We start from the raw sequence: 25,968 nt of genomic DNA, 5'->3' as shown, positions 1-25,968 counted from the left end.
CGACGAAGAAGACAAAAAAGGATGACAAAGAAGAAGAGACAAGGATTTATAGGATGATGAAATGATCGAATAATATGAAAATAAAAGTAAAAAATTTATACCGTTCTCTTTTTTTCGAACGAGCAAAATGTTGAATCACAGATCGTATCGCGTACAAGAAAATGTACAGGGATACATATTATATCGATTTCATTTTTTTCTATCTCTTTTCGTTTCTCATCTTCTTCTTGAGTCGTGGTGAGAGCAACCACGTGATACAAACGAGTATTGTTCGTATTGCAACAATTTTTTTCCCCGATTTTTGTGTATATATAAACATGGGCCGAGTGACAATTTGCTTGATCGGAAATCGAAACTTTGTAAATGATCGTATGAGTAATCGTTATCAGTTGTAAATTCAATCGCGAAAATAGTTTTTTTCTGAATCGAAATTCAACTCTCTCGCGGATTGATAGCTGGATCACTTTTTTTTTCCAATTATCGTGGTTATCGGAATATATATTCCGAATTACATATTCTGTTTCAACCTAGCAACGATACGTAATCGTTATCTTTCTCTATACGATATTTAAATAATCGAATCAAATAAAATAATGGAACGTATTATGTATTCAGAAGAAATTTGGATAAGACAAGTGATTTTTTTCTTTTTATTACATACATACACGCGCGCACGCGCACGCGCATATACAAGTCGATAATATGATGATTAAACGTAATAAAATAAATATTGAAATATAAAAGAAATTAGATGATACAAGAGAAAATAAAAATTTGAATAAAAATATATATTTTAGAGTAAAATAAAAAAAGTTTTCGCGTTTAAAATAAAAATAAAATAAAATCGAATGTGATTCATAGTGGTTTAATATTAATTATTTTTTTTAAATTTTAAATTTGACGTTTCGAGAAATAAACAAAATATTTTATTATGTTATTTATTTTTATTCAAGTACTATCATTTTATCTCAAACAGCAATGGACGAGAAAAAAATATGAAAAATATAAATAAAACGAAGGATGAATTTAATTGAACCGTAATTTTTTTTAATTTATAATATATTTAGCCAACTTTTTCAACTTTTCTATTGTATCATCGATATTGTTAATATATATTTGCATAAGAAAGATTTTAAGTTAATAATTCGAGATTGCGAAAAAAAAAGAAATGATAAGAAATGAATCGATACTTTTTCGTTGCAATAATTTTTTAAAATTATCGAATAATTTCGATAATTTATTGAAAATCGAAAAATAGTTTTTAATTCCTTACTGGGATTGGGATTAAAATATAAAAATAGGGCAGTCGATCGATGATATTAATTTTACTCTAAGTAAGTACGGATATACTTCTAATCACGATCCATATAATTGATATTAAAATGGCGCTTGAAATTTTTGTTTTGTTTTATATTTTAGAGGAACGAATGAAGAAATAAAATGAAATATAAGTATTCTATAATTGTTAATCATTAATTACAAATAGATACTTTCGATCTTGATTTATAAGGTTTTATGAATCTATGAATCAGTAATAACCACAAAGAATCAAAATGTTAAAATTCGACAAATAATTTGTAATTGTATGGAATAAAAATAGATACAACTTATATTTGGGAGTGGCAAAAAGATTGCTCTCCTTATCAAAATTTGACAAGGGACACGATTCCGGTAATCGATTTCTTTTTTATTCCTCGCGAGAAGAAAATCTAAAAATATATATGCAATTTTTCTTTTTTTAATCAGCACTCAGTGATCGGTCAGTCTCAAATTTGGAAGATGAAATATCTTCTCGATTATCGAAAAATATAATTATAAATTTAACGATAAAAATCTTAATCGTAAGAAATATTTCTTATAGCCTTCTAATCGCTATGTAATTTAATAACAACGGATTAAAAAAATAAAATAAAAAAAGAAATAAAAGGATTATCCATATCTTCGATACAATTTACGACGATATCTTTTCATGTAAAAAAATAACGATTTCTGTTGATATTATGGCACTTTCGATTACTTTTTAGTAGGCTCTATGTTTAATTTGATCTCGCAAAATTTATTTTCGTTAAAACGCGGAGTTTACATGCTATCTATTTACATTAAAGAAACGTATAAATTATTTCAAATCGATCGATATTTTAAAATTAAAATTATAGAAATCTTTCTTAATTATTTTTCACAATTGTTCTTGTTCATGTTGTTTCAAAATTGTTTAGATATTCGCAAATACATACTATTCGATCCAAATTAAAATGTAGCCAATATAAAACATCGATTAGAAATTATATTTTATTTTGCAAATTAAAAACTGATGATAAATTATATAACGAATTAAGAAAAATGACAGAATTTAAAAAAATGAATCGGCTGTTTTATTTTTTTGATTATTGTTCCCTGCAATATTGGCACTTGATAGTCTCGCATTGAAAAACATATGAGAAGAGGGGAGAAAAAAAAATGAAATTGACAATGGGATGGTAAAGTTTGTAAGGACGGTTCAACGATTGAGACTTATTTCAGAAAGGTAGCGTAAAATTATAACGAATTATTCGTTCCTTGTCGAATCGTGTCCCTTATCGTTCGCGTTCATCTTTACATTTGTTTCGTTTAAAAAATGCGATACAAATGGTACTTACACGCATTTCAATATTCTTTCTTTTTTTTTCTTTTTTTTTCTTTTTTCTTCTCACCTTCTTCTATTGACAAAGCAAAATCTTTTTTGTATTTACGTTCTGATTGTTGCTCAAAAGACGCCGAGTTGCAACGAATATGCTATCCATTTCGAAAAAATATTTAAGTATCGATCTTTTATGATTTTTTTCTAAAGTAAGGCCTAACGGTATAGGTACAGTGGTCACAGAAACGCACACACTTTCAATACCATTTCAAAAAACGGTTTCTATTCTTTTTTTTTCTTTCTTTCTTTCTTTACTCAATATCGATTATACACATCTTCGCAGTATTTTTCTTTTCATCGAAGAACATATATAAGAAGTATAGAAGTAAAGATCACGATAAAAACGCGACGCGGCTTCCTATTTTTTAGGCTTCGATTTTTAATCCGTCGCTCGTAATATTGCACATCGAGCAGCGCTACCATATGCTCGTAAATCATTTTTCGTTTTAAAACTGTCTTCCACCGATAAATCATATCTCGATATCTTTCTCTCGACAGTTTCTCCTTATCGTTGAAGCATTTCGAAATAGAAATCTCTCTCTCATCCTTTCTTAAATCTAATTTGCCTTGTTTAGTCATTTAATTTTTATTTGCTTTAAGATTAAGATTGTGGTTTATATATTTTTATTTTTTTTTATTTTTTTCTTTTTTTTTTCTATTTTAAACGTAAATAATCTCGATTTACTATTATAATATCGCACGATTATATTCTATGAGTTGTAATACTATATATAATCTGTGTCATAAGTTCCAAGCATGATAAATTTCGATTTACAAACATAATATTTTTTTTTTCAAGAACATCTTTTTGGTGTCTCGCCAAATATATCGAAAATGCGATGAAAAAATTGGGGAATTTTTGACAAATGATTTATTTTAAAGCATAACGAAATTTATATATTCTTTCCATATATCTTTTTCGTCGTATAATACTTTTCTAACCGTTTTTTTTCAATTTATCGACATTTTCAATTTTGCGATTATTTACGATATATATTTATTGCAAGACGAGCAAAAATAATCGCGAAATTAAAAAAGATGCTATATATATATATATATTTGATGAAGAAAGATATCTATTTCAAAGGAAATTCATTTTAAATTTTGTAACGAATTTTGTATCGAAATGAATTTAATTTGATAAAAAATTTCCCCCAATTTTCTCTAATTACACTTTGTATTCAAAAGTTTATTTTTAAAAAACGAAGAACAAGACCATAATTTGTATCGATATTATGGTGTGTTCAATATGACATGCTATATTGTATTAAATGGAAAAAAAGAAAGAGAGAAACGGAAAAAAGAAATATAAAAAAAAAAATAGAAAAAGAAAAAGAATAATCTCAATATGATAAAAATTATATTAATTTCATGTTAAGTTTTACGATTATATTTTACGTTAAAAAATTTTAAGAAATACTTTTTAAAAATTTCCCATTTAGAGAACGTTGACAATGACGTTTTGTAAGTTCTATTTAGAGGAAGATAAATTAGTATTCGATTTACTAGAAATAAAAAATATACAGAATGGCAAAGAAAAAGGATTCGTAATTTTTAAAATATATAATAAAACAATTAACATACTACATAAAAAGCAACATTTCTTTCTTTCTTTTCGGATTAGAAAAAATAATTGAGAATAGGCGATTTCTCCTGAAACGAGCAAATTACTCGTTATTTATTTTTCGAGTTGTGTTTGTTGCAACTTTTTCTTTATTCAACAAGTATTATGTTGTCTATTTTAAATATTATGAACCCTTTCTCCTTATCATTTTGTATATGATAAAAATAGTTAGTCAATATTATTATTATATCTATTTTTTATAATTCCTAAGTCGGTGTTTGTATCAGTAATCATAATAAATCTAAAGAATTTTTATTGAATGAAGTGTATGTGTGTGTGTGAGTGAGTGAATGAGTGAGTGAGTGAGTGAGAGAGAGAGAGAGAGAGAGAGAGCGAATGCACGCATACATATATAATTTAAATAATAAAATCTATTGAAGAGAAGATATATTAAGAAAATTTAATGGACAATTCAAAGTAATAATTGTATCATTTAAAAAAAAAAATGATTTTTTTTACACTTATTTATATCATTTACGTGATTTTTCAAAATTGAAAAAAAATCGCTATTTTTTTAAATAATTATCGTTCTTATATATAAAAAAATATATAAAAAAAATTTATAAATTTATTTTTTCTCTATTACTAAAACACTAGACTAAATTGATAAAATTGAAACTTGGTAAAATGAAAGTAATCGTTAATATATAATAATAATATATAATAATAATATATCTATTCTAATATTTTCAAATGATATATTCTAAATGATTATAGCGTACAAACCTTTAAATATTAAAATATTAAAAAGCTTCGATTATTTCCGAATAATAATAAAAAAATAAATGAGAACGGAGACTTGTATAAATATTTATCTTGATTTTAAAAAAATAAAAAAATTGAAAATTATATGTATAATTTCGTACAAATTGAAAATTGAATTTGAACGTAATTTCCTGATTTTCTTTCATTATTATATTTCTCTATTATCTTTTCTATTTCTATTTCTTCAACGGATAAAATACGTACTAATTGTAATAGTAGTAGTAGTAGTAGTAGTAGTAGTAGTAGTAGTAGTAGTAGTAGTAGTAGTAGTAGTAGTAGTAGTAGTAGTAGTAGTAGTAATAGTAGTAATAGTAGTAATAATAGTAGTATTATAACAATAAAAAGGAAAGAAAAATTTTCAAAAAGCAAAAGTATCGAAATTATATTTATAAAATTAATCATCACATAATAAATCTCACACAAATCTTTTTAAAATTTGCTTGTTCAAATTTGTGTCTCGCAAATGAATAAAGTAGTATATTTTTAAAATACAGCGTAAAAACAACTGTTTAAAAATTATTTGAAAACTTTCGAAAATTATTTTTATTCGTTCGACTTTTTTCACTTTATAAATATTGGATTGTGTGGAAAATAATTTCGTTTTTTCATATATTCACTAATTGAACGTTTCAGTCAACTTCATTCTAAATCCTGTTGTTATTATATATTTTGAGAATTAGCATTTCATGGTTTATTTAGAGAATTAAGAAAAATTCGTTTGATTCTATGCGATTATATTTTTCATGGGTGATAACAAACAATAAAATGATGCATTTTTAACATATTTTACATTTTATTATCGAAAATGTTGTTCAGATAAGAAAAAAATTATATGAAGTCTATGAAGAAAATGTATTAACAATAGTCAATTAACAGTGTCGTCAAAACTTTTCCAAAATTTTGTTCCGATAATTTCGACATTAAAGATATGGCACGTTTTAGAAGATCAGCTGAAACTGATGAAGACAAAATAAAGGATTTTGAAGCAAACTGATGAATAACAACTTAAAAAGTTACTACGAGATTGAATTTGTCGAATTTGACTGTTTATGATCACATGAAACAACTTGGTTTCATTTTGAAACTCGATATGAGTTCACAAAAAGAGATTTGAAAATGAAAACTATTTACAATTAAAGTTTACGACAATGTTAAACGAAAACGATCATGGAGCGATAGAGGCAAGCTGAGGCAAAGTATTTTGAAAACCAACATTCACCAAAAAAAAGTGATATTCTTTGTTTGGTGGGATTTTAAGGGGGTTGTTTTTTTTTTTGAGTTTCTATCTGACAATTGCACGATTAATTCGAAAATATACTGCAATCAATTGGATAAATTAAATGATTCCATCAAACAAAAAAGATCTGAATTAATTAATAGGAAAGATATAGTTTCATCACGATAACGCTAAACCTCACACGAGTTTAATGATTCACCAGAAATTATTATAACTTGGATAGAAGATGCTATCACATCTACCATATTTGTCAGATCTGGCATTCACGGATTACCGTCAATTTCTTCATATAATTCTTTAAATGACAAAACGTTTATTTCAAATAAGAATGTCAAAAATTACTTGGATCCAGTTATTTTGCAAACAAAGATTAGAAATTCTACGAGCCTGGAATCATATTATCAACATATGCTAAAAAAGTGTTTCATTGTTATGAAAAAAAACGAAATTACTTTCCAGACAACCCAATAAATATATAAAAATATTCATCGATTTGGAATGGAAGAGATAACAAGAATAATTAAAATAACATTGATTTTATATAAAATCTGATAATACATATTTATAATGATTAAACTAATTGTAATATTAGAAAATCTAAAAATAAGGTGCACGATAACGATTAAAAGAATTATATTTTGCTTGATAGATTCTAATGGATGAAAAATATTAATATCATCTGTTCCATTGATATTCGAATTATTATTTATTAATTATTATTCACAAATAAAGATATTTTTTTTATTTCTAGATAAAGATTTATCTTTTTATTAGTCATATGGTTGCAATCTTTCTTTATTTATGTGTTTAATGTTAATATATGAATTAATATAAATGATAAAAGAAAAAATAAAGAGAACTGGATAATTTACTTACTTGTTTTTTTAATACATAAACAAATATGATGGTAAATGATAGCGAGATTCCGTATAACGTCAATTGTCGATCACATTATTTAAAATAATTCGCGATTAATTTCAAAAAAAAATTAATAATCTATAAGGATTAAAGAGTGATCCGTTCTGCAACTGAAATAAAAAAAAAATGTAAAAATGAAAAATGCTGAAAGAAGAAATAACGAAAAATAAATTATTCGAATCGATAGAATTATTTGTGTATGAGGGAAATTTAAAAAAAAAAAGAGGAAAAAGATTTCATTTTAAATAACTTTATTTTTATTATAATTATAGCTATCAAAAAAAAAAACGAGAGAACACTCATGATCGTTTAATCACTCGTTATTCGTAATTCTCACTCAACAATTACATAATTAAGTAATTAAAAAAGCAACCCAGAGATTTTTTCGAAATAAAGAAGAAAAAAGTAAATATCTTAATATAAACATATATTAAATTCATACAATTAATATACATATGCATTTCATATATATATATATATATATATATATGTATTTCTTATGTGTTTTATATATATATATATATATATATATATATATATATATATATATGTTAATTAATACAATTAATTTCTATAGATTCGGATTAAAAATAAATAATAAATGAAAAAGAAAAAAACATGTTAATTTATCTCCAGACTTTTTATATAAATGTGTAATATTTTAATACCTCTACAATGAATTAACTAATTCATCAATTTATCAATCAATTAATTTGCTTATTGGTACGATTCTGTATTAATCGATTAATATCTTCGCAGAAATTGATCTAAAAATCCTGAAAAAGCGTACGCATTTAAATAGATTACATTCTATTCACGTGAAAAAAAGAGTCTGCGTTTAAGGAAACAAATTTGAGAATGCAGGGTGATCAAAAAATAATGGTGCAAGAGACAATTTGGAAATGTTCGAGTAGAAAATAAAACGATTTTTTAATTTTTTTCACCAATTATATCTTAATATTCGATATATTTGAAAATTGAATTCGAACATTCAATATATTTGAAATTTTTGTTTGCCAACAATAAAATTTTCTTTTCGTTCAAATTATCTCGTTAAATGTATAGAATAAATAATAAGTAATGATACAATAGTGATATAATAAAATATAACGATATTAATAAAAATAATCGATTAAAATAACCTTTATTCATTGAACATATAATTACTCGAAATAAAATTTGATTGAGAATTAATTACGAAGCAAAATAAGCAAAAGACTGTAATGCATTGAATAATGTGAACATAGGTGAAAAAAAATTGAAACTCCACCACCACCACCACCAGCAATATAATATTTTGCCAACTAAATTTTCTTACATATATATATATATATATATGTAAGACACACACACATATATATATATAATGATAAAATTTGATACGAAAAATTTTAAACTTGTTAAAATTTGTATAATATATAAAGTTAAATTAATTATATTTTGATAAAACTTTATTATTATCGCTTTTCACCGAATATATTCTCTCTCTCTCTCTCTCTATATATATATATATATATATTGTTAATGATGTCTCCATTCGAATAAAAAAAAAAAGAAACATAAATAAGAAAAATAATTGTACTATTTTCAACTCAAAAATTATTCTCAATTTGCAGCCACGTAGAATTTTGAATTATAATTGCTCTTTCGATAAGAGAAAGAAAATAATTATAGATAAATCGCGATAATAATATATTGAAGACACGTTAGATATATTTTTATAATAATAAAGGCCGCAGTTTTTCTCTTGTACTAGAATCTTTAAAACACCCTGTATATAAGAAAGTTTATTCTAAGCGATATATATATATATATATATATTTATATATATATATACATATATATATATATATGTATATGTATACATATGTATACATGTGTACGTGTTACGTATGCGTATGAACACATACAAAATGCATATATGTATATCTGTTGTATTTTAACATGTATACACTCGGGCGAAACGCATATACGTATGCGTATATAAAGATATCGTGTATATAGTGTACATATTACGCATACATAATCACATACGTGCGCACGCGTACACAGATGTGCACATTATTCGTATATACGTATAATAGACGTATATAGGGTGTGCAAAATAAAGCTGAAAGTGCGATATGTAAGATTCCCGGATTCAAATTATGCAATATTTTTCAGCTGAATTCTGTTTTCCAAATGATAAAAAATAATCTACGAAAGAATCATTTCCAACTATTCAAATGTAAATTCGCGTTCCAATTTTGATTTTTCGATAATTTCGTTCAAAAAAAGAATTGATTGATTTCCAAGTAATCTCAAACAAATATTATTATATATATTTGTTTTTAACATTAAAAACGAGTTTGTCAGTACTAGATTATTTAAAATAGTACTAGTGGTATAACGGCCTCTGTTGTACCTAAACACCCTGTACTATGAATAAGAAAACAAGTGTAATATGTAAAGAATTTAAAGATTTTAAGAATATTTTTAATAAAACTTTAATAGGACGATAATATGATTAAGGTAATCGAAAAGAAGAAATTCGCTTCGATGAATTATATGTATAACCTATGCTTTAAGGATAATCCGTAATGCGAAGAGAGGGTACTTAATACGTATAGGAGGCATTATAATATAATATAGAACAGTTTTTTTTTAAATAAAACACGCGTTATTATATTTATTCATTTTCTTTCCATCTATACCTTCCTCACTTGATATTTATTTTTCTTTTTATATCTATTCCTATTTTTATTTTTTTTTCTTTTTTTTTTAATCCGCTCCATTTTTATTCATTATTTTTTCATAATTTTTCCTTGTTTTTCAGAAAATCGTTGTTAAAAAAATGTGAATAAACATATAGTTTCTTTTATTTTATGGTTTATTTTGAAGCCGGGACGATCTTCGAAGCAAAATAGGATTAATTTCTGAAAAATTATCATTTTATTTTTATCAGAATTGTAACTGCGCTCTTGTACTATCATTTATGTAACACCCTGTACATGTTGAATTGTTCTTTTAACAAGCATATTTAAATACGTGTACGTGTAAGTTAACAATACAAGCGTGTATCTTCAATAAAAAGAAAAATGATTCTCGTTCAATCGACATGCGCACAGAGACGCAGATAGAAGTAAAAAATGAGATAGGTTCGTTTAGTGTTTCGATCCGCATTCACGAGAACCTTTCCTCGAATAGAAAAAAATTGAGACTGTTGAAAATGTTAGTTTTTCACGCTAATTCGCATTATTTAAATTCTAATTTTTTATAGGAATGATTCATACCCTAAAACAGCTATATATTCAATATTTATTATCACAACAAATATCTTTCCGCTAATTTGAGAAAGCTTCCGACCTTTGATTTGATTTGATTTGTGTGTGTGCGTGTGTGTGTGTGTGTGTGTGTGTGTGTGTGTGCGCGCGCGCGCGCGTGCGCGCGTGTGTGTGCGTGTGCGCGCGCGCACCTGTAATGTATAAATATGTATACGAATGTAATGTGTGTATTAATAACACGAGATATTCAATTATTTTACATTTTCCATACTTTGAATTCTTTCTGGCCTTTTTTCTCTGTGACAAGAAATATAAGGATACAATTTCTTTAGTTTCGTGGAAACTAAATATAGTTGATATTGAAATTTCAACGACATCACAATCTATACCAAATTATTTTTATATTCATTTGTATATTTGATTAAAATTGAATAAGAAAATTAATTTTCGATGTAAATTCTGATATGTATAACATGACTTTCTTTTTAAAATATATGCCCAAAATATAATTATAATATATCAATCAAAAATAAAAAAAAAATATTCCGATCAAGTTTATAACTTAAGAAACAATAACTCTATTCGACAAAAAGGGCAAGTATAAAAACGAATAACAGCGAAATCGATTGAATAAAAATTCTTAAATGAAATCTCGTTTAATTGTATCTGTAAATAAGAATAAAACAAATAAATGATTCGAGAAATTTTTTAAACCGTGAAATACTTGCGATATTTTTCATAGAAAGCGGATAAAATTAAAAAACGAGAAAACATATAATATTTTAGAAGAAAAACTTGTGCTTGTATAAATGTATATATTTAAATGGTAATGTTATTTATCAATACTTTCGCTTAAAATGTTATGCTAAAAATATAGGGAAAAAAGATACCAGAGAAAATTCATCGATGAAAAATTATTGAAAAGATTTAAATAGAAAATAAACGTAAAACTGCTCAGAACTATGTTGAAACGTCATTGTCATAACCGTCATCGTCATTTTTATTATAATTGGTTATTAAACCTCACCCTTCTTTCCCCTTTTACGCATATGATCAATATTTCTCGATCTTGGAATCTTACGCTTAAATTTCACCATCAGTTAGAATACTACGCTACTTGTGAATATATCTTTCAATACCGTTAGACAATGAAAATCGTAAAATTGTAATAACTACCATTTTTATATCTATTATTTCGTACTGTTTCTCTACTTAATTGTTATTAGCATTATATCGCATCTTAAGGAACATTACGATCATTATTATTGTTAATACCTAATATTTTTATTATTATTATTATTATTATTATTAATATTTGTTATTGTTAGTTATTATTATTTTGTCTAAAATTAATTAATTTTTTTAATTCTTGTTAGGAATAAAGGTTACTCGCGAATTAGTCCACTTTGTTGCATTAATCAGTAGTCATTGTTTACAATAATTAATTATCTTATTAATTAGTACTCTCTTCAAAATGCTTTCTTATAATATATATTTATATTTATATTATTATTATTATTATTTTTATTATAGTAACATATAATCGTATGTCTATGCGTATGTTTATATGAACGCTTGTGATATATAACTACGACTGTGCAACACAAATAAGTATGTGTATACACAACATAATATTTCCCTCACACGTGTGCGCGTGTGCATTTGTGTGTGGGGGAAGGAGGGGTATATATATGTGAATGCGCTCATGCATGCCTGCATATATCTTAGCATATTTAGTATCATTATCCTTTTCTCTAAAAACATGTTGTTCATGTATTAAAAATGACGAATTCAACTTTTCTTTCATTCAATTCTAGATTTATTTTTTGTTTTATTATTGTTATATATTATTATTATATTTAACCTTTCGGGATGTTATTCTCTGAAGCGTGTGCACAAGGGGTACTTTTTAAATCTAACATATAACATAACACTAACTTTCACTAATATTTTTAGAATCTTCCTTGATTGTTAATTACAAAATTAATGCATGGCATTCTATTATATGAATGATATTATTTTGCGAAAGCAATGATTCATATCTTTTTTACTTCTTTTTTTTCTTTTTATAATAGAAGTCATTTCATTTTTAATTTCATATATATATATATATATATATTTTGTGTGTGTGTGTGTGTGTGTGTGTGTCATGCGTTCAATGTATATACACTTATACATTCATAATTATTTAAAAAGAAATCGCGTCTCAGAAATACGTATTTAAATTAATTTGATAATTAGATAATAAATGTGCGTAAAAGCTTTATTAAAATTTGACATGCTTATTTGATAATAAGTGAAAATATCATTTATAGATTGTACATTAATCTGAATTATTTGGCCCTGATTGTTTCATATATACAAACATTTCAATTTCCGCATGTTCAAAATTTAATTGGTCACGATTAACTAAATAATATTTACGGAAAATGATTCGAAATCATCTTATTTGTAATTCTTGGATATGTGTTAATCGCCGAATAACAATATCGACTATTATTATGCATTGACTTTTTGAGTTTTTTTTGTACAAAACTTTGAAAATCTTTGAAAATTTGAAGATTTGACGAATTTCATAATACATTACGCTTTGATTTGGAAATACATATTCGAAAAATAAGTTTGTTTTCAATCTTTCTAAATCATTTTTACATATAACAATCATGCTTGACTTAGCTTCAAAAGTTCATTGTTCATTCATTCAAAAGTTGTGCGAAACTTTTCTATTAATATTTTTTTTTATGTTCTCAGAATCGCTTTATATTTTGAAAAATCGTTCGAATTTTTTTTCTTCTTTTCTCCAAATTTATTTATATTTAGAATAAATTTTATTTGTCTAATTTTGCATAATATCTGGTAAATATTTAAATAAGATAAGTAAAACACATCTTTTATATTCGAACGAATTTCAAATTTTTTTAATCATTTTAATATTCAATTTTCTCTTAAAATTTTCGAAATATATGTTACAACGGAATGCTATAAAGTTTATTATTTCAATTTTTCTAATTTGATTCATTTTGAGATAGTAAAAATATTTTTATCTATTTTTATTTTATTTTGTATTTTGTAAAACGTTTCTTTTTTCTCTCTCTCTCATTTTTAAATAAAATATATAAGAATTTCTAAGAATCAAAATACGAACTTGTTTCAAATTTATTAAATATGTATAATTAAACAATGACAAAAAAGACAATGAATAAAATCTTTGGGAAATTGTAATTAATTTTCTTATATTTTCGATAAAACGAGAAAGAGTTACTTTAAGAGTTTTGAGCGAGGTGCATGAGCGTAAAACAAAATTGTTTGCCGAAAAATATTAATATTTTCCTTAAGTTTAATATTCGAGGTAAAAATAACAGTCGATTTAATTTTTCAAACATAGAATCAGTTTTGCAAGCACATTTCGTTTATATTTCTTGAAGAAATACAAGGAACTGTAAAGCTTTTGCGAAAGAAAAAAATGATAAAGAAGAAAAAGGAAGAACAAAGACAAGAAGAATAAAAAGAAGAAAAAAAAAGAAAAAGAAAGAAAGAAAAATAAAAAGATGAAAAAAAAAAGTAATTAAAATTTGAACACACGCATCGCGACTTTTAAATAATACTGTATCACAAAATAAATCAGACTATAAGTATTTTATATATATATACATACACATATATATATATATATATTACTAATATAATTGCCACATAGATGAGCATAGATATGCAAAAATTCAATCGTTTAAAAAATTAATTAAAAGGAAAGTTTTATAACGGCGTTTAATAATATCATTTAACTCTGTTAATATTGCATATTATATATCTAATATTATTTATATATTATAACAAAATATCAGACATAAAACTATTCATGTATACTGTTTATTTTAATTTCACCGGCATCATCGATTCTTTGCCATTAGTCATTTTCGTACTTTATATAACTATATAAAATATTTCTAAAACTTTGCATCGTTAAATTTATTGAGTTGAAAAATCAAATTTACAATTAATAAGAATAATATTTGTATATAATACATTGTTAAAACGTTAAAATTGAAGGAAACATAAAAATTAACCGTTAAATGTGATCATATTTTTCTAAAAAATAAATTAAAGTATTCGTTACTTTCCTTTTCATAAAGACACATTCGTTTGTTATGTTTCAAGTTATATCTCAAGAGCCTTGACTAAAATAATTCCATTTGTATATTTGTTAGAATTTTTTACTTCGTTACATTATTAATTTCTTTTTTCATCTCATTATCAAATTAACAATGGCACATGCCCCAAATGCACACGCATATGTATTATAGAAGAGGGAAAACGATTCATCCCGAAAGAGAATATGCGCATATGTGTACGTTTTCCTACTGGCGCGTGTGTACGCATGCACTCGAAATACGTAAAACTGCAATCGCAACCGTAACCGTAATCATAATCGTAACCGAATAACCTCAAATAAACGCAACCGCATTGATTAATCAATATATCGCATACGGACGTAAATACACTAGATCCCTGTCACATATGTGTAGTACATATATAGTGTAGCACGCATACGTATCGATACATCGAATGCACAAAATAAAATCGCGATATGACACGCATGCGCGTAAGCGTATTACAATTCATATTATCGTAAACCAGGTGCATATGCGTACAAAATATGCATAATTTATTATTGGCTGTATTCCTTCAAAACTTTGTTTCTATCCTTCTTTTTCTCTAAACTTTACTTTTTACTCTAAACTAAACTTTAGTTTTTTTCTTTTTCTTTTTCCCCTTCTTTTCTTTTTATTTTTTTTATTTTTATTATTTATTTTTTTTTAGATTTCTTTTTTCAGATTTCTCTCAGAATAAATATAAATGCCTAATTTTTTAGTCTCAGCGTGCGATATCGCGTGCTTCGCAGACACAGCCAAAAATGTGAAGTTTTTAAATATATAAAAAGATAATATCATAGTTCTAATATAATCCTTTTGAGAGTGTTGAAAATAATTTAGAAATATTTAATTTCAATTATTTAGTTTGGAAACAATTATAATTGGCATTGATCGAATTCATTTGTATATCATAATTATTTATTTGTTTTAAAACTGTACGAGAAAAATTTGTCATTTTTATCCTTGAATAATTAATTTTACATAAAAATAAACAAATAAATTTGTATAAAAATTATGATAATTTTTTTTTTAAATTTAATTTAAAGTAATTTTTAATATTAAATCGAATGCTATTTATCTATCAATATTTTGTTATTTTATTTTATAAGAAGAATAAGTATTAACGAAATTGTTACCTAATATGGTTTCAAAAGAACACAGACAATAAGTGCAATAAAGTACATACGCGTTTGTATAATGAATAAAATAAAGCGAGATAATGTAAGTAGTAAGAAAATAATAGAGAGAAACAAAGGAAAACAACAATTTAAAACGATTAAATGTACAAAAAAATATAATAAAATAAGAGAATAATAAGGGATAAAAGAATATACGTAGTTTTAGCGCATGCGCACAAGAGATTATGATATTGTATAACTGCTCGATTGGTCTTAAATATATATCATGCTAATTTTATATTTTGAAATATGCCTTTTTTAAAATAATAATTCACGACACTGGTGAGATAAATGGCTATTATATTAAATTTATTTATTATTTTCATTCACCTATTCATAAATTTTTCGGTGATATGTATCAGAAATTAATTTTTACTCTTTTCTTTCTTTTTTTTTTTAATTTTTTCTTTTTTTTTTTAATATAGCAAAACTCATTTTTTTCATAGTTTGAAGTTTACAAGTATAACAAAATTCTTAATTCGACAGAAGTTCATATATTATTGAATGAAATGTAGATATTTATCATATATTTATAGTAGTAGGTATAAAATACAAAGCAGAATATTTATAATATTTAGAATTAGAATATTTATAAGCCACAAACGAAATCTAAGCAATACTTGTGATTCCGTTTCCATTAAATTGTTAAAGCATTTGTGAAAATATACTGGATATAAAAAAGAAAAAATATTATTATAGCGATAAATTCTTGAATTTACGGAACGGATATACTATTTATAGAAATGATGAATTAATAATACTGATTCGAGTAGATGAAGATATTTTCGGAAAATCGAATAATGGTTTGCTCGTAAAACATGCTATAAACAACATATAAGGTAGAATTATTCTATGATAAAATTCAAATAAATTATAAATTTGTATATAAACTTGTTAAAGAAAATTGTTGGAAATCAATCGCTTAAGAAAATGTTGCAATGTTTATGTTAATATAAAACTATAGATGTATCTATATGTACGTATATGTATATGAATATTATAATTAACCCCCCAGTGTCGCGCACAGAAATTCCACACGTGCAATGATATTATATTTCGTTTAATTTAATTTGTCGTATGGTTTGTAAGCATATATCGATCATGAAATGTGCTGCCGCCTATCCTCAAAACAATGAATTGTTTCTTATACTTTATCTCAAAATCAAAAAAATCCAATATCGTTGGAAGTACCAGTTCGCATAAATTCAATTTTCGTTTTATAATCTAAATTTATGTTCCATTTACGCAAAAAAGGTACACTTGTTATATTGAAACGCCCTCAGACCTCTATTCGTATATTATTCGATATAATTATCTATTCATTACCATTAATGTTTTATCACTAGCAATTCTTATATGACTGCTGTTTCTCTAAAAACATTATATTATTAATTACTACTGCTGCCACCATGACAATTCAATTATTATAATTACAAGTATCATCGCTGCTGCTTTTAATATCACTACAACTAATATAAATTGCAAGTATAATATATTTTAATATTCTAATATTCAATTACTATCGTCGTTATTATCATCTTCTTAATCATCACTCTATTATTATTGTTTTTACGGATTATTGATTACTGAATATATTATAATCAGCAACAATTATGTTCATTTATATTACACCATTTGCATTATTATTATTATTATTATTATTATTATTATTATTATTATTATTATTATTATTATTATTATTCAGCATTATTACTATTACTATTACTATTATTATTATTATTCAGCATTATTACTATTACTATTATTATTATTATTATTAGTAGTAGTAGTAGTAGTACTAGTATTATTATTTAGCATCATCATCATTATTATTATTATTGTTATTAGTATTAGTATTATTATTTAGCATTATTATTATTATTATTATTATTATTATTATTATTATTATTATTATTATTATTATTTAGCATATTACTATTACTATTACTATTATTATTATTATTATTATTATTATTATTATTTAGCATTATTATTATTATTATTATTTAAAATTATTATTACTATTATTATTATTATTAGCACTATTATTAGCGTTATTATTATTATTATTATTATTATTATATTATTAGCATTATTATTATTAACTTATTATTTTATCCGTGATTAATTAATTCTATTCCATTCACAGTATTCTGACAACTGTGGCAGACTTTTCCTACTATTACTATTTATCGTACCACCACCATTAGTATGATTACTATATCGCCTTCGTTATCTGTGCATAATATATAATGTATCAAGTATAAGTAATGATAATGTTGATAGAGCTGTAACAAAAATGATGACAATGATGGCAATGTTGATAATAACAATAGCAGAAATTAACAGCACCAATAGTTAGACTATTATTTTTAATTATTAATAATAGTAGTTATAGCATTAACAATAGTCATGATATAATAATAGTAACAATAATGGTAATGACGCGTTATTACTGCGAATCATTCTAACGATACTAAAAGTAGTGGGAATAAAGAATTTTACTGCTATAGGGAGGAGCAGTAGATAATAATAAATATATAATAAAAGCTGGAATAGCAAGAATATCGATAACTGGCATTAATAGTAGCAGAAAGTAATAGTAATAATTAATGATATGAAACAAGAATAAAAGATTTGAAAGAGTGATGGTGGCAATAGCAGCAACGATCATTGTAATGATTATATCAATATGATAATAATAACGATTATAAATATTTAAATTATAATGGTGAAAACAATAATAATAGTGGTAACATTATCATTATTCTATTATCACATTAAACAATACTACCACCATTATTATCATTATTAAAACCACTATTATATTATTGAACTATAATGATTATCATTATCTTTCATTCACAACTTCTTCTGATTCACATTGCAACTACTTTGTTTAATACTGTTAATATAATTGTTGATGATGGTATTATTATTATCATTTTCATTATTATATATACATATATATATATGTATGTATATATATATATATATATATATATATATATACACATATATATATATGTATGTATGTATATATATATATATATATATATATATATATATATATGTATGTATGTATGTATATATATATATATTTTTTATCATTATTAATAATATCTAATCATAAATGAAATCATTATCATTAACTATTGTTGTTGCTATTATTATTCAGTATTGATATCACTATTATTATTATTTTCACTTTATTACTACTATTATTATTACTATTACTACTACTACCATTACTGCTATTACAACTACTACCACTATTACTGCTTTAGCTATTACTATTCTTACTACTACTAACCACTACCACCATTACTATTTTCAGTATTTCTATTTCTATTCTTATTATTATTACTATTTACAATATTTTTGTTACAAATCAATGATTCCATCATGGAACCTGAGATACATCTGGATAAAAGCTTAACGTCAACAAATTTCGATGAATTGTAGAGGCAGCTTATTTTAAGCACTAAGATGTACAAAATTTATAAGTTGTATTATATTTAATTGTTTAAAAATATTCAAATTTTATTTTCAAACGTGTTTAAATTTGAATTGTAAAATTAAATATAAATTTTCAGATTTAATTGCTATAAATAAAAAAAAATGAATCAACGAAAATGCACTTTCATTTTTAATTTTTCTATAAAAAGAAGAAGACTTTAGATCCATGTTAACTACTTTCGTTGGAATAAAATAATACTTGATAATTAATGCAATTGCATAAAACACTCACAATATTTCATTTTCCTTTTTTTATCTTTTCCTTCAGATAATTATACGATATAATAATGTACGTCTTAAGCTGTAAAGTTTATTAAAGTTAACTTTTATAAGCTTTCTCTAATAATTTTAATATGCAAATATTCTTATATTAACAATTGATATTAGCGTAATAGAGAAATATCCATGTAAGCGTATTCTGAAAAATTATAAAATGGACATTACATTATTCAATCAATTTCCACCCATTTTAGTTACGTCGTAACAAATTAAATTGTCAAATATAAATGTTATAAAAAAAAATGTTTGTAAAATAATGAAAAAAATACTAATTATAAGCCAAACATTACCCACGTCATTTAAAAGAAAGTAATTCTTGCCGTATTATAAGCTTAAAATTTCAATTTAAAAAGAGAAAAACTAGAAGAAAAAAAGAAACAGAAGAATAGAAGAAAAAAAGAAAAAAATGATGATGATGATGATGATGATGATGAAGAAGAAGAAGAAACAGAAAAAGAAAATAAAAAAGAAGAAGAAAATGAAGAAAAAGAAAAAAGGAAATATGTATATAATTTCATCGTTAATGATTGAATATTTATGTCAGTCTATAATAATACCTAACTTCGGTTCATGAAACGTTCACATTTATTCCTAACGTCAGTAGTTAATTACAAACATTTTCTAACATCGATCCTCTTTGGTTTACCAAACTTACTACGAGAAATTTGTTTATATTTTAAGTAGTTCTCTATCTACTTACACACATTATCAATAAACAGTGTGCAAATAAATTTATCAAGTCTTATAATTTTTGAATAATCGTACAATTTTCTAACATATTTATTCGAAAAATTTTTGATTTTTAAAGAATTAATCCTTTGTTATATTTAAGATAAGTTCCAAAAGTAAATTTACAGGGCCCTTTTGATCCCTTCATTTGTTTTTCCTAGTAATATGAAAATCTAACATTTCTGATTTAAGAAAATTTAGTTTACAATAGTTTGATTAATTTTAGTTTTATGGACTTGAACTCATTTACTTTGAAATATTTGTTATGTATACGTATATAGTAGCAATAAACATAGAACACAAAAAATGATTTAAATACCTGTACCACACACAAATGCTAAAAAGTCATGAAAAATCAAATCCCAGAAGATCAAGAAAAATCTCAATAGTTAATATTTGAAATGCATCGGCACTTGAGAGAGATTGACGTTTAACTTTAATACATATTATATGTAAATTACGGCAAGATCTGGTTATATTCGCTTAAAAGCCAGATATTCTAGAAAAAGAATCTGTCTCTCTGAATGTCTGAATAAGACATCGAAGGTCTGAGGGCGTTTTGATATTTCAGAACATTGGAAAAAAATATTGTGCAATGAATAGTAAACATTCTTTTTTTCATCAGTATGGTTATATCAGTCCATTCAGGTACCTTTGACGTTGAAAACATACACATACACACACGCGCGCGCCCGTTCGCTCGTTCGCGCGCATGCGCGAAATTACATTCGCTTGTACATACAGGCATGCACGTACAAATTTTCCATGACACGCGCATGCGCACACGCAACGGAGGGGCAGAGGGATTGAAACTCATATTTTATCCCTTTTATTTTATCTAACCTCCTCCCAATGGTTCATCCAATTAGAAATTCAAATATATTTATCCAATCGAATTTTCGTGATTAATTTTTTAAGCGTGAGATGCACAGTGACGTGGTAAAATGTATTAATCATTTTGCAAAAAAACCGGGAAATACTTATAAGCAAAATATAATATCTAAAATTATTTTTTAAATTTAATGCAAAATTATTTTTAAAATTAAATGCAAGTTTTGTATACGTATATATTGAAAATTATTATACTATCATTTCTCAAAAGTAAATAAAAAAAAAAAAGAAAAAATTAATATAGTATGTTTATTTAAACAATCATAATCAATATCTTCTCGTGCATTCTTAATTATTTATATATTTATGCACAGTAAAACTCATTAATTGCGCAGTGTTCGATATATATTATATATCATAAATACTAAATTTAATTTTATCATTATGCCATAATTACCGAGAATAAAGAAAGAGATCAAAAGTTATAATTATGCAAATTGCATTTCAATCGATATTAATACCACAAACATCCTCGATAGAGAATTGATAAAAATAAAATTTAACATATGACAAAAGTGTTTTTTTATATATACAGCATCGATATATACGTTGTTGATGTATCGAATAAATAAAAATTGAAATTGTTATACTTTCTGCATCATGATAAAAGATTATAATATTAAAAATATTATAAAAATAATTCAATAATTGTTTGAAAAATGTTATTTTGCAATATTTAAATATTATTTAATTTTATTATTTTAAGCCAATGTCAAGAAAGACACAACAAATTTAGAAATGAAATCTAAGAACTAAGATGTTTTTAAAAAGGTAACACACACACACATATAAATATATATATATATATATATACTATGCATAAATCGAAAATATGACATGCTTTAATACCATTCAAAACATTCTTTCGTTTAAAATAATTAATATCAAGTTTCTATGTCCATTCTGTTTTTAAACTTTGTAATCTCATTTAGATGTGATCTCTTGATATGTTCGCTCTTTTCACATTTTTATGATTATTTCGATTTGATTCATATTTTTTCTATTAGCTTAATATTATAGTTTCGCATAGATATAAAATATAAAATAATCTTGAATCTAAATAAAATTTTTTTTACACAAAGAATATTAAGCAATTTTTATATTATGGTTTTAATTTTTTCTAATTTCTTTATAAATATTATCATGATAGAGAGTATTATAACTTGATTGAAATTTCAATTCATTTTTATCAAAAAGATATTAATGCTTTCATCAAAATAATTTCGTTAATTCATATAAGTTAAAAAATTATTATAATTTTATTTTATTATTTAATGAAAGAGGTAAAAAACTATTTAAAATAAAAATAATAAATAAACTTATACGATAATGAATTTTTCATAATGCAAATAATGAGTTTTTACTGTACAATATTGTACGTTATTTTGTATATTATATTTATATATATTAATTAATAATAATTGATTAATATTATCATAATTTTCTCATTTCTTTCCGTCATTTTATCAAATTTCACTTAATAGTTAAAAAGAAAAATTTATATTATTAAAACAGATATCAGAATTGTGTGTATGTGTGTGTGTGTATTTGCTACCTGTTTACAAAGTACTGATCATTTTAAAATTATTATTAAAAAATATTAATCATTGTCAAATTATTAATTATTATAGAAAAGAAAATCAACATTCTTAAAATGTAAATTTTGCGTCACTGTATAACTGGAAAGTGCTTTCACTCGAAAATTCGAAATCGTTTTTGAAGAAAAAATTTTTACTTAGGATTTTAATCTTTAAATGCTTTAACAATTCTTAATATTAACCAATGGGAAGTGGTATATTTTTCTCCTCGATATCATTCATCATTTTATAGAGAGGAAAGAGAGAGAGAGAGAGAGAGAGAGAGAGAGAGAGAGAGAGAGAGAGAGAGACAAAGACACACACAGATAGGCAGACACAGACAAAGATAGCTAGAGAAAAGACATCGAATTACTATATTCGTTATAATTCTATAATTAATAAATGGTAAAGAGACACGCTGGACATTGGCACGACGGGTGGCATTTAGATTTAATATAGAATAAAATTTACGTTATTGCGATAACATTTGGTATCGTTTTTTTGTCGTCGCAAGAACTCGAACCCCGATTTATCATCCCATTAAAAGTTTATGGGCCTTTTACGATAGAGAATCGATTTTTAGTTAAAACAACAATTTTTGAACATTTCTCAGCAGATTAAAAAATCTACCGATAAGCTTCAACGATTATTCATTTGTGATATCGTGATATTATTTGAATTATTAATTCATCGATTCAAATTTTTTATTATTAATATCAATTTATAGAACATTGTTCATTTAATCTCGATCTATTAATTGAAATAATAATATAAAATAAAAGCACTATTCGTATTACTATCATAAATTTCGTAACAACAATGATTAAATGTTCTATTTTATGTTCATTGCTGTATCTAAAGAAACATTCACTAAAAATTCGATTCTATATCACCGTTGCTAATGGAAGAAATATATATATATATATATATATATATATATATATATATATATATAGCCCAAAGCATCGACGCGGATACTCGTTTAGTTTCTTTAAGAGGTAACGTTCCTCCTTCTTTTTTTTGTTTTTTTTTAATATTTTTATTATCATTATTATCATTATTATTATTATTATTATTATTATTATTATTATTATTATTATTATTATTATTTTCCTTTCGTTTATATCTTATTAATTCTTTCTGCTTTTTTTTTGTTTTGATTAGATTGGTACAGTCTACGTTTGATACGCATCGCAGTCTCGATTAAAGGAAACTGTTCAGAGCAAAAAAGTGGAACACTCGTGAGACCATTGATGGTAATAATTTACTTTCTTACACGCGCATTCTTAAGAAAGTATTGGCAACGCCATTATCTAGAAAATCATCCAATGTATCACTTTTTCAAAGCTAATGGCGGCTGTGCATGCGCGTACTCTTTTAATTTTTCTACATTTATACTCCTGAATTATAAAAGGAGCTGAAAAATTTATACTATCTTTATTCACATAACGATGTTTTAATATAAATTATATTTGTGCGCACATTTACATTTTACAATTTCATTTTTATTAAAATGATTTGTAACATGTATTCATATCTTATAATATATTTAAAAAAACGAAATTCGAATAAATTAATTATCATAATTATCAAATAAGAGAACATATGTATTATGATCATAAAGATTAAAAGAATGAATAATATATATTGTTACATAAATAATGAATTAATGTCACATAAAAATTTAATTACAATAAGATTGACTTGTGCACAATATTAAAAATATTAAAACATCGAAGTATGTAGCATAATAAAGTTTAACAGAAATACTTTCAATATATGTACTGATAATATAATGATCTTAATATAGGAAATATTAAAGATTAAAACACGTTTATGAGAACACAAGTTGAATGGATAGAATATTAATTGAATAATTGAACACGATAAAACGTGCCGGTCAAACATGTTGTGCACTTTGCACATATACGCTTTTTCGCGAATGAGATTAATATTAATGTAAAATATTAAAATATCAAATTATCAAAACTAAAACAGAAATAATATCATAACGTCAATATTAATTTTAATTTCAAACTACGTAGTACGTAGATATAGTACGCGTAATAACATTCTGTTATTGTTAAATGTACTCAGCTCTGGACTACTAAAAAAGCATGACGCACACCAAAAGCCTTGAAATTCATGATATATCCTCCCTTGCCTCCATTATCCTCGAATCCCAAATGGAAAAAAACGAATCAGATCCTTATTGCTGCCGAAATGATACGGCACTGATTTAAGTAGCTTCATCGCGAGAACCGATCCATCTGACAATGCAGAATATAATTGACGTATCGTGAAGTAGAAGGCTCGATCGTCGCACGAGTGATACCGCTCCTCCGTGCGGCACTCTACATCGACTCACCTCCCAGAAGGTCTCCGGGTAAGTACGAGTTCAGAGAACTGGGCGTAGCACGTTGTTGATCGTTGCTATCTATACCAGCGTTGCTCCAAAGGGAATTACTGCTCGGTGGAGCACCCCATAATTGGCTGGAACTACCTCCCCAAGTATCTGGTGGTGGACCAGTTTTATTTGATGGTCGCAAACCCCAGCCTGCCCCCGTAGTTGCTCCAGCTTGTTGTTGACCTCCATGACTAAGCTGTTGTAATAAGCTGTGTACTTCGGTATCCGCAGGAGATTCTGCGAAAATTGTTGTATTGCCCAGGACGCAATTGTTTAAAGCACCTTGTGCCTGAAATTATCATCAAATACTTTCTTTATTCATTCTATTTTTTTTAATTTTTTTAATTATTTTTAATCATTTTACTTTTTTAATGAAACAAAAAATATTTCTATTACTTTTCGTTTATATACATGAAACGATTATTAATTAATTAATACATATCGCCACCAAAGTACAATTAATTCTTTTTAATCCAAAAAATTTTATTACCATTTTATTTTTTATTTTGCTCTATATAATATATTTGACAAATAAAAAAAAAATTATTATGATATTTTATCAAATTATTAGAAATTATTATTTTCAATAATTTAACTAATTTAGTTTTTATTGATAAAATTTAAAATATATCAATTTATTATATATAATAAAATTATATAATAAAATTATAAAAAATTTTTTATAAAAATTAAAAAAAATATTTACTTACAAAACATTATTGTTAAACATATTTGTTTTTACAATTCTATTTT

The 25,968-nt window shown here is 24.8% G+C and overlaps 1 protein-coding gene across 7 annotated transcripts in view; it reads right to left on the bottom strand.

The window, feature by feature from the left end:
• Positions 1-10,584: 10,584 nt before the first annotated feature.
• Positions 10,585-25,968, bottom strand: part of LOC107997380 (protein Gawky) — a 41,192-nt gene continuing 25,808 nt past the window's right edge. For all 7 annotated transcript variants that reach the window (XM_062086157.1, XM_062086154.1, XM_062086151.1 and 4 more), the window contains one exon: positions 10,585-25,504. In XM_062086157.1, the coding sequence (XP_061942141.1) occupies positions 25,163-25,504 (342 nt within the window). In that variant the 3' untranslated portion in view covers positions 10,585-25,162. The remainder of the gene's footprint in view (positions 25,505-25,968) is intronic.

This window comes from Apis cerana, linkage group LG15, assembly GCF_029169275.1.
Source record: "Apis cerana isolate GH-2021 linkage group LG15, AcerK_1.0, whole genome shotgun sequence".
NCBI lineage: Eukaryota > Metazoa > Arthropoda > Insecta > Hymenoptera > Apidae > Apis > Apis cerana.
Note: the sequence above shows the minus strand (reverse complement) of the source record. Positions and strands in the feature narration are given on the sequence as shown.